At 33.8% G+C, this 14,406-nt stretch overlaps 1 protein-coding gene and 1 long non-coding RNA gene across 6 annotated transcripts in view; one reads left to right on the top strand and one right to left on the bottom strand.

Annotated features, from left to right (window-relative positions):
- LOC139035637 (uncharacterized) overlaps positions 1-6,079 on the top strand; it is a 51,994-nt gene extending 45,915 nt beyond the window's left edge. For all 5 annotated transcript variants that reach the window (XR_011488279.1, XR_011488282.1, XR_011488284.1 and 2 more), the window contains 2 exons: positions 2,208-2,269; positions 5,256-6,079. This is a non-coding gene — a long non-coding RNA (uncharacterized lncRNA). The remainder of the gene's footprint in view (positions 1-2,207; positions 2,270-5,255) is intronic.
- NAMPT (nicotinamide phosphoribosyltransferase) overlaps positions 1-14,406 on the bottom strand; it is a 38,804-nt gene that overhangs the window by 10,889 nt on the left and 13,509 nt on the right. Inside the window, exons 4-8 of the mRNA XM_020893508.2 lie at positions 13,315-13,443; positions 8,283-8,441; positions 7,655-7,791; positions 4,080-4,305; positions 2,452-2,571 (exon numbers count right to left, since the gene is read on the bottom strand). Of these exons, the coding sequence (XP_020749167.1) occupies positions 2,452-2,571; positions 4,080-4,305; positions 7,655-7,791; positions 8,283-8,441; positions 13,315-13,443 (771 nt within the window). The remainder of the gene's footprint in view (positions 1-2,451; positions 2,572-4,079; positions 4,306-7,654; positions 7,792-8,282; positions 8,442-13,314; positions 13,444-14,406) is intronic.

Genomic DNA, 14,406 nt, shown 5'->3' with positions numbered 1-14,406 from the left:
CAGGTTTCTCTGTCCATGGGATTTCCCAGGCAAGAATACTGGAGTAGGTTGCCATTTCCTTCTCCAGGGGATCTTCCTGATCCAGGGCTTGAACCCACGTCTCCTGCATTGGCAGGCAGATTCTTTACCACTAAGCCGCCACGGAAGCCCCATTTTCAACATTTTAAGATACAAAAATAAACTTCAAGGACCTACATCTTTTAACAAATCCACATTTAGAAATGCAACTTTCTTTTTAAATCTCAGTTTAACTCTCCTGCTGTATGTCAGTAATCAAGATGGAGACATATGCATTTTAAAGTAATTCTCATGTCTTTTTATTATTACACTTGAACTCAAAACACTCAAGGGCTCTGAAATTTTTTCACTGAACTAACTGTAAACCAAGTATAACTAAAACAATAACGAAAACCTTATAAAACAATGTGAAATTAAAGTTCTAATAAGTGAATTTCAACATAGAAGAAACACAAGTAGAAGAGAAAAAGGGAGTAAAAGACACGGAGACAGACAGACAGAGAGTAAGGAGATCTGGGTAAAATACAGAGAAAATAGTTTCAGACCTGTCACCTGATTTTAGGTACACCTCAGAAACACAAGAATGAGGAATTCACAAAAAAACAGTACCACCTAATGTCATATTCTGTCATTTAGGACCAATTTCTTTAAGGTGTTCTTCCCATATAGCTTCACCATCACAAGTTGTGAAATTTATACAATTTAAAGTTTATGTGAATTTTTCTATTAATGTTACTGGATGTTACAGAATTAGAGGAAATATTACTTTAGAAAAATTTTACACAAGGAAACCTGACTAGACAAAAAGTCTATATAAATTCCTTTCCTTGCTTCTAAAAACTTATTTTGACCCACCTCCAATATGAAGAGAGAGCAGGTATTATCCTTTAGGTAATGAGTGCATGTATTAACACAAACTACTCATTCTCTGACCATTCTGTTTAAGGTTTTACCAATGCCAAAGAATATGTATCTTGGGATTTAACTTTTTGTTAATGGAGTTATTTTTTTAAAAAAGGTTCAAGTTCTGAACTGATTCTCAACTTTAAAAATGCATGTACATTTTCAAACTTTATTTAGAAAAATGAAAAAAAAAAAAAAAAAGAAAATAAAAGCCAAAGAGCTTCAGTTTTTAAAGAGAAGTTCAAATACCCAATGGAGCAACCGAACTTAAAAGAGCTGCCCCTAAGAACAAGGAAGGACAGGGATAAGCAATGGGAAGAGCACTGAGCTAGTAGACATTCTGTCATACAGTACCTTGCCCAGGTTTCTTCATCTGAAAGGGACCTGCTAAAACGGAGGTTTGGGTACTAGTTCTTAACTGACCCCAAGTCAGAAACTTTCAATTCAGCTGAGCTAGAAGACAACAGCAATTAAATATGCCACCTGAGATTTCTATATTCAGGTCCTCCTCTTTGCTGCAGACTTTCCTTCTGTTTCTTCCTTTGTACATCAAAGCCCCTAATGCCCCAACAGCAAATGTCTTAAAAGAGCTGGGGAAGTTTCTGCTTATCTTAGGCAAGGTGGTTTGGAAGAGCTGGTGGAAGAAACCTCATTTCTGTTATTTTAAGAGATCTATTTCAGACATCATTTGGAACTCTAAATACATATCACCACAGGAGTACTGAGAGTTATATGCAATAGTTATTTCTTTTAAATGAATCTTTAGAAAACAAACTGTTCATAACTGGAGTACTGACCTTCCTCTAACCCTTCACACCAACCCTTTCAAACAGAAAATTCTTTTGGTAACTTGCGTTATACAAGTGGATATCATCTGAAACTAGTATACATTAAAACGTCAGTGCTTTACAATAGTTGACAATCTACATCATGGTATCAGTGATAGTCTTAATTGTTATGGAGTACTTTAAGTATTAAAATTATAGTTCTTTAGAAACTTATTTGAGAAACAAAAGAGGAAAAAGGTTTAAGATAATATAAAATTTACACTGATTGGCTAACTCTAACAATAATAGTAATAACAGTCAATGCTAAATTTAGAGGAGGTAACAAACCATTCTATAAATCTGAAAAAGCACACTATCAAAAAGACTAGTATCATGCAGGTTTCACTTTATTAGAGTATGTGAAGTTCCATTCTATTGAAACTGAGACCTATTTGTGCAGTGTTAAGACTTTTTGTTTTACATATAAAGAGTACTCTTCGGCATTTTCTTGTTTCCTAGTGACACTTCTTTGGGCTCATCATCCATGGTGGCCAATGAGGACTGGGAGTGTGGTTTGGCTGGTATGTCTGTATTTTAAGTTACTATTATCCATAAATTTTAAGCATTTAACAGAAAAGACATACACTATCTTACTAAAAGAATAACAATTGTACTTAAATTATTAATGTTATTGTTATCAAATTAGTAAACAGTCTAATTATAAGAATTACCTTATTGAAACTCTTTAATGTAAAATACATACCTCTTGTAAGGTATTAATATCTACTCCATCTCCTTGAATAACTCTAAGATAAGGTGGTAACAACTTGTAGCCCTTCGAGTTCTCGGTAACAGGGAACTTCTTACCTAAAATATCCAAAACCTGTTTGGAAAAATACACATCCAACATAAAATAACTAAGACTGAAAAAAAGTGTAAAAATGTATTTTTCCCTCACATTTTTCAAATTAGATTCAGGAAAAAAATCCTTTAACATTAGAAACTTACAATGGTAAATATAATATTTTTAAAAGGTATATAAAACATCATTTAAAAAATTCACGATAATACTTTTGACTTGGATTTTTTTTTCTGCTTGTGCCAATAATTTAATTTGATGTAACTCAAACATGAATCCAGCTGAATTTTCTGAAGTCCTTCTCACTTAACAATGACATCAATTTTTTTTTAAGCCAAATTGTTTAATATGCAAGTTGTGCAACTCATTCACTAACTATTGAAAGTTTGGTAGCAGCTGAAATACTTCAACACTGACTGAAGATTTATCACAAAGCTTCCTCAGAGATTTGAAGGTTTTACCGAACAAACACTCCCTTTTCTTAAATAAGCTGGTTTAATATTCTAACAATGACAAAATTCCATATGATAACTCAGTTGATTCTTGAAACCAGGTTTGTATATTTTTATTAGGTAAGAGAAAAAACATGAAACCTGTTCAGTTTGCTAAAACCAAATTAGTTCACATTTCAGGCTAAGATAAAACCATCAGACTGGTCTATTACTTAGGATAGGAAAAGATCTCCTTGATTCTACACCCCACTGTTTTAAAGAGTAATTCATCACCTAATCATCAGCTGGGAAATTGTGGTAAAGAGAGACAGTGATAGTCATAAAGACCTATGTTGGCTACTTGGCTCATTTTATTACATGCTGTCTGAACTTGAGCAAGTAAATTTTAATCTAAGCTGGTTTCTTTGTCTATAAAAAAGAGTTTTAATATGGATCATAAGGTTTTTGGAGATTCAGTGACACAATTAAACAAAGCATGTAACACACTATTTTTCTAGTAGTAAGCATCAATAACCTGTTTCTATTAGTGCTTTTCAAAGAAGGTAAACCAAGTCCTAAAGATTTAAAAAAAGAAGAAAAAAAAGACAGCAAGGCTACATTGAGGACTGGTAGTATCACTAAAGAATCTCTACTTGAAAAGTATTTTCGAATTACTTTTGTTCCACATTACCTTGCACATACTTCTTTTGCACTAAAACCTTCAAAGGTACAGCAATAACTTGTGATAAAGGCAGAGAAAGACACAAACTTGGTAACCAAATCATAGGACTGGTTAAAATGGTAATGGTATTTATTAATCTTGAAGGTAAGTAGAAAAGAAAATATCTATTCAATAGTCAACAGTACTTGTCTATTTGATAGTTACATATTAATAAATGACCCTTCCCTCTGGAAATAGTTCCTCTGTTATTAATGTGTGACCTTGGGCAAATCTATTACTCTCTCTGGGCTGCACCTCTAAAATAAGGGGACTGGTCCAGACAGTTCTGAAATGGTGTGTATATGAATGAAGTTAAAAGCAGTGTTGATGCAGCTGGTCTACTGGCACTTTTAATAATCAAGTTATGTATTAAAATTTACCTTTAATACAGTGTCAAGAGGATTTCCAGAATCAGGTCTGATTATTAGTGGTGCCTCTGTACTTCTTGATACTATTAAATGTCTTAGATCTTCACCCCATGTTTTCTCACACGCATTATAAATGTCATAGCTATCGCTGACCACAGATACAGGCACTGATGAAAATTGTGTTACTATATGTTCAAAAGCATCTTTTTCATGGTCCTTCCCCCAAGCTGTTATGGTACTAGAAAACAAAATGAGAATACAGATTTACTTAGGTAGACACATCATCTGTTCCTGAATTATATCTCATGTTTACTATACTACACCATCAACACTGCAGAGAAGTTGAGTGATTTAGTTTAATGAATGCACATCAAGAGGTTAGTTGAATATTTGAGCCAAACCAAACCACCCTTTGGCCAATTTTTAAGACTACAAATAATCTCTCCAATAGTTATTCAAACTCTTAAGTCATATTCAACCAAAGGATAAACTATGTTTTCTTTTTTAGTATTTCTGAACCTAAAATGAGTGAGCTAAAAAAGCATCTGTTAAATACACTCTATACATTATGCTGAGATGTTAGAAAGAATGAACACATACTGCCATTATTTCACTAAGCAATGCAGTTCCCTTTTGTGAATTTTCAAAACCATATACCAATAATAATAAGGACATATATTTTATCTTTCTTACTCTCCAAACCTTACACCTAAAAGACAATTACTTAGGCAATTACTTATATTGTATCATGCATAGATACACTCAACATAATCTACTAACTAACATATGCCCAGGAAGTAAGAATTACAATATTTAGTTTGAGCTAAACATCATTAAGATGGGAAATAGTGTGAGAGTTTCTATTAGGCAAGAATGATTACAGTGATTTTTATACTGTCCTCAATAATGGTGGTTCTTTTTGAACAGATTAACAGCATTTAACTAAAGTACCTGCTGGTTAACTAATATATAATATAAATAACAAATTCTTAATGAGAACCTAATAATGAATTTTAGAATTGTTACAATTTTCTCATGCCCAGTAATTTTACTTTCTCCCTAATTTATTAATTTTTGCTTCTACTTCATTTTCCAAAGTAAAATAATGGAAAGTGTACAACCCATTCATCTCCAAGCTATTTAAAGAGTCATACTCTCTTTGAAACTGTTTTCTTTTTTCCTCTAAAGGACTAAAGTAAACGACTTCTCTCAAGCTGTCAAGGATATGCTGGGGGCAGCAGAGGATGCACCTCAGGGATACGGACTTCGCCATCCAGAGCTACTGAAGCGGAGAGAGCGCATATTTACATAAAATTTATTTTATAGTGGACAAAGTAGCTATGATGCCTATTCTCCACTTCATGCAAGCATCTGCAGGTTGAAAGGAAAATTAAGACATGGATAAAGAAAGCACTTTCTTCAAATCAAGAATTGCTATGGTCTTCTCTGTAAGGGAGAGAATTAAGCTCAAAGAATACTAGCAGTGGAGAGCTTTGCGTTTTCTTATTTTAAAGTTATCTTAGATGTTAGTTCATTTTTCCTCAATGACCTTCTGATGTTGGAAATGCAAAAATTTTTGTTCCTCCTTTTGTTGGCTTGGATGGAGGAAATGAAGAACAGAGAGATAAATGACTTGCCCAAGGCCACCCAGTATGTCAGCTGTAAGGTCACTCATATTTCCCAACTTTCAGTCTAGAGCTCTTTTCACTATACTATGCTGTTGTTTAAAAAGACTTGTCTACTTAAGAACAGCTGATATATTAAGGAGTCAAATTTGTAGATGTAATAAATATTATGAGGCTATAAAAATACAGTAGATTTTCACCTTGTATTAACATGAAAGTCCTGAAGAAAATATCTTTATTCTCAGATTTATAGTATCACACTCATGATGTTATTACTTTGAAACAAAACCATTAATAAACAGTCTCATCTAGGTGTACTGTATTAGTAAGTTTTTAAAAGGTGTACATGTATCTAAGACCAAAAATTAAAATACTGCAACCCTTAAATCTTGAGCTGTTAATGTCACTCTTATTTTCCTAATTTCACTAGTTTTGAAACTTATGTGTGAAAATATTCAAGTCCCTACTAAGAGAGCAATGCTACTAAGTGTTAGCTCAATCCACTTTCTACTGAGCCCCAGTTCAAATCATCATTTCAGCAATTTCATCTCCCAAGCCACTGCTCATGTTTATCCCCTGCTTTTCATTTATTTAGCCACTTGGTTCTGAACCTCATCATCTCTCAAAAGTATTGCAACAGTTTCCTATAAATCCTAACTTCTCATTTTTCTCTATTTTTAAATTCATAAGATAGCCCACTATCAAAGTGATCGTTCTACAACATTTCTCTGACACCACTACTTCGCTCAAAAACTTCAATGCCCAACCTCATTTGAAAATGGAATTAGAATAACCCAGCACATTCAATGTGAAAATACATTTGAGGGCTTTTACTTATTAACCTGTCTTTCCAGCCCACCTGACATTCCTTACAAAATCTCCGTACAAAATACATTTCAGTCCTTATGCCTTAAGCACATCCATATTTGCCTCTTTCATGACAATGCTTAACACACGGTATGTAATAAATATTTATTCAGAGAATAAAGAATCCCCTAATGTCTGCCATTAAATTTTACCAATCATTCAAGAAGTCAATATTTACATACCATCTCTATAAAGCCTTTCTTGATCCTACCAGTGGAATATGACCCTACTTCTCCTTCCTTTGCACTGCTGCAGTACTTTAACTGTATCATTTTAAGAGCACTTTAACAGAGCAGAATGTTGCCAGTGTACTATTTTTTTTATCCAAAAGATAGGTTTAATTCTTTATATCTTTTCATCCTTTGCAGCATCTAGTAGATTGCTAGGATCAAAGCTCAGCTTTACTCATTGCTGGTTTTAGCACTGTGCAATATTCAAGTAAGCAGAATTTAATAAGCCTCCTCCCCCAAACTAATTACATTATTTTTGTTGTATGAATCAGCAATAAGGATTGGCAAACATTTTAAAAACTCCTAACTTTCAGTAAAACTAACTCTAGAACCAGAGCAGCTGTAGCCTGGATTATAATGTCTTCTAGTTTAACTTAAATGGTTTAGTAAAATCAGACAAGGAAACATAAGAAGAATGTGAATACTCTTCCTTTCATCAAAAGGGATAACTTGCTCATCTACAACTGAGGGTACTGGGTTCAGAACATAATTTCCAGAGCAAAGATAAGTGAAGTTATGTAGAAAAGCAGGGAGAGCGAGAACACTGACCAGGTTTCACAATGAGTGCTTCTAGACTTCAAGTAAACGACCTATCTGCATATGGCAATAGAGAAGCTAAAATTTTTTAAACAATAAAACTTATACAGCAATATAAAAGTTAGAAAAAGAACTCCTAAACTGTTTCTATTAGGACAGTTAAAAGTTTTGTCTACCTCCCAGATACCAGTTTTTATACAGAGTATAAAGATTTACTGTAGTACCTAGCTGTGTAGTTAAACAGAACATGACTGAGTTACAAAAATGAAGAAGCTTATTTATGGAAAACCAATGTGAGATAATAGAAGGATGAAAACAGAAATTTTACCTGTGTTCTGCCGCTGGAACAGAATAGCCTGGAACAGGATCTTTTGTTCCATAGTATTTTTTTATTAAAGCAATTCCTGCTACTGTATCTGTTCCTTTGAAGTTAACCAAATGAGCAGATGCTCCTATGCCAGCAGTCTGCAAAATAAACCATAAACCAAAATCCAAAAAAAGAAAAAAGACCTATACTTGAAGTACAGAGCATAGCCCCCAAAGGACTTACTGTCTTCAATTATTTTTAAAGAGAAGTCAACTGTTACCTCCTCAAAGAGACCTACTTAATTAATAGTGATCTACCCGTACTTCCCATCATCCTCTTTCCCACTACTGTCTTGTGCTTCTCTGTAGTATTATCTGACATCTGCCATGTTTATTACATATATTTAGTCATCTGTACACCCATCCATCAAATATATAAAGGACAGAGATGTTTACTGAAGACTATTATTTCAGGTATCTTTAACAGAGGCTGACAAATATTAGGTATTTAATATCCTTGACTGAATTTCTGGAATTACAAAATGTGACCTACTTCCAAAATAACTTCCTAGTAACTTCCTAAAACTATACACTGGTAACCTAACCAACAATATATATTTTATTAATTGAGGTTCCCTTCAGTTTCTTACCTCTTGGGAAGAGACTCCTCTGTAGCCAAAATCATGTAACTTGTATTCCAGACCATCTAAGTTACCAGACGTTTCTAACAAGTATTTGGCCAGTATTTTCTTCTGCTCTCTAGAATTTGTGGCCACTGTGATTGGATACCAGGACTGAACAAGAATAGTCTGTAGTAATAAAATTAACCACAAACATTAATACATAAAAAATTGGATTCTTTCTGAGGAAAATCCTAGCTTTCTCTGGAGGTATGTCCTGGATTTCCATACTAGTAGAAATACCAATTGGACATTTCAGCTGTATGGTGGGAAGCCTACCACATGTATTTCAGATACAGTGCTGAGCTCAGCTCTCAAAGCTGCAAAACAAGCGATAAGCAAACTAGGCCCTAAACAGTAGAGAATGTTGAATTATCTATTTTTCCACCCTAAGCTCCAAAGAAGCAAATATTTATGAAAACTATCTGTGATGAAGGACCGATGTATTTCTTTATTTTCAATCTATCATGGATCAATAGTTTTACAAACTATATTCACACTTGGATGCTAAGGCAATTGCCATAAAAGTTTCTAAATGCTTATCCTTGATTTATTTCATGCAGACTTGCATCGAAGAGTTCATGGACCAGCACTGGTCCACGGACTGCACCTTGAATAGTGTACATCTAGAGGAGTTATTTTTTCACTCCTCTAGTACTGGATCTAATTTTTCCTTGGATCTAATATGACTACTGGTAGGTTATATATGTGAGATACTTTAGTACTAGATAATTCTATTCACTGAGTTATGTTTTATATCCTTGGCATTTATCAAAAGTCATTATAAAAGAGGCACATGAAACATTTCTGCATACGCTGTTTACTTCTGAGGTCCCTATTTTGTAATTCAGTTCCTATTATATAGTTTTCCAAATGAGGAAATGAAAGAATTGCTACGTTCTAATACTAAGACTTGCTACTTCTTGATAAGAACTGTCTCTTGGTTTTCTCCCCTTTTCCTTAGCTTCCAGGCAACTACAAAAAACAGCTAATCACAGCAACTACATTAATTATTATGACTTAGGAATTCACTCCTCCATCCTAGGATCATAATTTCCTATTCTTTTTGTAAACCAGATAGCCTGCTATTACAGCAGCTTCAAGTTTTAGAAAAAGCTGCTAAGATGACAACATGTCTATGCTCAATCAAAAAGCTACTTACTTTCTAAAGTTTACAAAAACAAGCTTTTATTGAATACCTGATAAGTGACCAATAAATAAAATAAGTAAAAATAAAAATATTTATTCTTGGACTTCCCAACTCAGTCCCCTAAAAACAAAAACTGCAGCGTTAAAGACTCTTGTGATTAACTTCTTTGCGGCTTCTTCCATCAAGAGGTGTAATCTATTTCTTCATCCCTGATTCTGGGATGTTCCTATGATTTGCTTTTGACCAACAGAATGTAGCAGAAGCCATATTTATAACTTCCAAGCTTCTGTTTCAAGAGGTTTTATAGCTTCTACTCTCATTTTCTTAGAACCTTGAGACTGCCCTGTTGTAAAGAAGCCTAAGTTAAGAGAAGAGGTCCAGCAGTCCCAGCTGCCTAAGCTGAGGTCCAGACATGGGAGTGAGGCCATTTTAGACTGTCCCTCATCTGAGCTGAACCCCTCCCTGAATGCAGACATGTAAGTACAAGCAGGACCAGCAGAGAACCATTCAGTCAACTGCAGAATCATGAGAAATAACAGCCTTTTTTTGAGGGGGTGGGGGGGTAGTTTGTTATGTAACAGTAGAAAACTGATGCAACTCCTAACTTGAACTCTATGACAAATCACCTCTTACCTAGGCATTCTGCTTCTGAAATTCTTCTTTCATAATTTCAGAGATTCCACTGCCCCAGCCTATGAGTATCCTACTTCTAATTAATCTTTAGCTTCTCTTCCTCTTTATACTGCCACTGGTTATTCCTCTAAAGCAGAGTTTTATTCAGATTGTGTCATTCCTTAAAATCCTTTAATGGCTATCTATTCCACAGAAGAAGAAGGCCAATTCATGTTGAAATCTGAGGCCTTCTGCAATCTTGCCTTATTTACCATCTAAAGGTTTATTGCTTATGATATATTCCACTTTTTTGCTATAGTCTCCCTTGAGCTACTTGCCATCCTAAGAATACCTCAACTCTTCATTCTTTCATGAAGAATACCTTCATGAAACGGAAAAGTTTTTTTTTTTTTTCCCATACACAGAATTCACTACTTCTGCTACCAATTTAGCATTCTTACTTTTATTATTGTTTAGTTAAGAATAAATTGCTCCTCCTCCAAAGGCCATTAAGTAACATATACCTTACTCTAATATCTGTGCCCAGCACTTCTGGGGTATATAACTAGTAATCAATATTCATTTGCTGATTTAATTCAATCCACTCATAATTTTAATTTAACTTAGAATGATATTATCTAGGAGTATGAGAAAGATAGAAAACATAATGTGAAAAACTCTAGTTGAGTTATAAAGGTAGAAGATTGACCTTACCCCTCGAAAAATGCCAGGGAAGGAGAGAAATAACTATGAGACACAGTGATCCTTCACATCACCATTTCCTTTCCATAGTCCAACAAAATCAGCTTAAATTATACTCTTAATAAAATCACTCCCCTTTAAAAAAGATCACTGTAGATGTAAGCAAGGGAAAAAAAGGCAAGTTAGTTTGGGTTAATCCAAGGTCTAATAAAGTAGGCCTTGTTGGAAACTTCTCCAAAACAGCAATTTGCCCACACAAATCAAGATAAAATTTTTAGCTGAAAACTAAGACTAAAGTAAAAGAACCTGAAAGTTTTATTTAAGAAGTGTTCATTATATCATTACTGTGCAGAATAAAGAATTTCAAAAAATGAGACATGGTATGGTATAGTAGAAAGGGTACTGAACCTACTTTGTTAACTAGTCCCTTCACCCTTCAGGGCTCAATTTCCTCATCTGTGAAATGAGGGCATTTGATCAGTGTAATAGTTTATAAAGTCACCTTTGATTTTTAACAGCAAAAAGGTGTTTTTTTTTTGGTTGGAAGAAACTGTTAAGTTTAGCCCAACATGCTCATTCTTCAGCCCCTCTTAAGTCTGAGATACCTCTGAAGAACTCTTAAGCTCTCCTAAATACATTTTGAAATCTGATTTGAGGACTAAGATTTCTTCTACCACTGATATTAAAATTGATAAAGCAATTCAATAATTTTAGTGGGTTTTAAAATTCAGTGTATGGTGAATAAAAGAATGTTATTAATAACTCTGCACAAGGAATTCCCTGGTGGTCCAGTGGTTAGGACTTGGCACTTTGACTGCTCTGGTTCAACTCCTGGTTGGGGAACTAAGATCCTGCAAAATGTGCAGTGAGGCCAAAAAATAAACACCAAAAAAAAAAAAAAAAAACCTTTGCACATACTGGGAGGGAGAAATGCAAAGAATACTACTAAGCACTATTATTTTAAATTAAGGATTTCCTGAAGAAAATCTCAAGTTTTTAAATAACAAGCTTTTTGGATTTGGTAACAGACTGCATTTACAAGGTAGTAAACTTGGGTGGGAGATGGATAAGAGAAAGATGAACCTCCTCTATCCTCTAACCCACAGAGGAGGCAAAGTCATTGTGAGAAAGTGTTTTCTGAAGACATGGTATTTAAACACAATTAAAAAAAAAACCACAGGATTTTTCAGAAAAGAATTGTTTCAGAACATGTATTTTGGTGCCTTAGATAAAAATACATACCGAGGACTGAAATTATTTAAATAATATATATTAGAATAGAAGGTAAACTTGATAAGCAGATGAAAATAGGGAACTTTTTTCCCTTCAAAATCTAAATCTCATATTGGATTTTATATTTAATAATCTTTAAAAATATCTTTATGTTTGCTAACAAACTACTACTAAGATGTCCACAATTTATAAAAACATCAACTTTTTTTTTTTTAGTGAAATACATCTAAATAATGATAATTATAACAGGTACTTAACATTTTTTTCAAGGCTAGTATTTTTCATTTTCTAAAGGAAAACATACTTGAAAAGCAAGGTAGACTTGGAGCTAGTTCTGTGCCCACAAACACCTGCTTTATGAGGCTCCCATTCAACACGGGGGAAGAGTGCTTATTGACTAAATCCTCAACTAGAAAACTAAAACGAAAACAAGTGAAAAAAGGTGATTCACAAATGATGATTTTCAAAGTAAGATTTATCTGTTTGGGATCTTTTGGCACTGAAGGTAAAAGATACATTAGATGATGTGGTTCTTTAATAACTCTTCTTTTTTATAATTCCATCCCCTCAAAATAAAGTATCTATCAGTAAAGGAGTATGAGAATTATTAATATGTTTCCTTTTACTCTGAGTTCACAATTCAGTTTTAACACATAGCAGTAAACTATTTTAAATCTTTATTTTAGTTAATTGTTCATTGTTTCAGAGCCTGTTAGGCTATTAAAAGTTTTTCTAAACTGTTTCTAGTCTTTATAAATGAATCCCAAATGTATTATTTTATAACAACAAATTAGTTTAACGAATAAACTAGTGAGATAGAGCATACAAAGCACCAAGTAAACACACCTCAGATAATAGGGTGAAATTTCTATAGTGAACCTTGAATGTATTTAGATGAGAAATACCAGGTGGTGGAGCCTAGGCCCTAACTGATTAGAGAGGAATAAAAAAACGATTACTAAAATGTCTTTTAAGTTACTAAAGATGTACCTGTGCTGTTTTTGGAATCTTTCTCTATGGTGGTGTATATTTAGGATTGCAACAAATGAGATGGAAGCCAGCCGAACTTTAACTGTAACGATTCTTTACAATTTAAGATTAGATTTTACTGGAAGGTAATTTAAAGATCATTTAGTCCAACTGTCATTTTACAGGTGAGGAAACTGAGGCCTGAAAAGCTTTAGGAGGTGGTAGGAGGTTACATAATTTTATTAGTAGCAATTTTTAAACTAGAATCCCAGTTGAATGGTTTTTACGTCTACAATTAATGTTAAGAATGAAAAGCAAAACAAAAAAACAATTCACCTCAATCCAGTTTGTAAGCCAGTAACATTCTGGATCTGTGTTTTCCACTGTGAAGAGAACATTTCCTCTAGGAATGACAGAGCCCTCAGGAACAGCTTTTACTTCTATTGGAAGATGCCCATCATATTTCTGGTAAAAGACAATAGTGAAATTATTCACTCAACAGATGGTACACCATTACCTGTTTAAATAGGTTCTTTATATTTTACAGAAGCTAAACTTACTGTCAGAGAAATTACAACTGTAGATCTTACTATATTGCTAGTAAAATGGTCAGAATATGCTCATCCTCCTGAAATAAAATTAACTATTATGATTAACAGTTTAGTATTACTAATTTTTAGAATTTTATGCTACAAAGTACTTTTGCTAAGAAAATTTATCAGTTGAAGATAATTTCAAAATAAAGTTGTTTTCCTCTTCTTTCCCCTTCAAAGAGTTTATTCCAACATATTCTAAGAGCACTATATTTCTTCTAAGTAGTCTTCTTTTCCATAAAAGAAAGGCTAATGACTGGAAGATAAAATAATGAGCTGCTGTTAGAGAGCAAAATTAAATGAACAAACTAAAAAAGAAAAGAACTCTCTGCCAGTAGGTTTTCTCTATACTGGTAGTAGACCTGACACTATTTTGGTAGTAGACAGGCTAACTGTTAAGTATAGTTTCTAGAACTCTCGCAATCAACATCCAAGTGCAAAAAGTCTCTCCCAGATTAGGCTGAGGATATAGGTCGCAAAGAGTCGGACACGACTGAGCGACTGAACTGAACTGATAGTGGCTACACGACATGTTACTAGATACTTAATTAAGCCTCCCCTTTTTTAAAGTTAAAAGCTGTGGTTAACTTTTGGCTAGTAAGGTAGATTGTTTCAGAAATCCTAACAGTTTATGTGATTTGGGACAAGATAACTAGATAAAAAAAAAAAAATTCATGATTCTAGAGGTCTCAGACTCTATGCTTATAAAATCAGGTTACACAAGATTATTTGTAGAGCATCTATGAATCCCTAAGATTCTCTGAATATAAAATGAAAGATTTACCACCTTGACGACTCAGAATTATATTACTAAGCACAGCATCTAACTTAACCA

This window comes from Odocoileus virginianus, chromosome 1, assembly GCF_023699985.2.
Source record: "Odocoileus virginianus isolate 20LAN1187 ecotype Illinois chromosome 1, Ovbor_1.2, whole genome shotgun sequence".
Lineage (NCBI taxonomy): Eukaryota > Metazoa > Chordata > Mammalia > Artiodactyla > Cervidae > Odocoileus > Odocoileus virginianus.
This window is presented reverse-complemented; position numbering and strand designations above follow the sequence as displayed.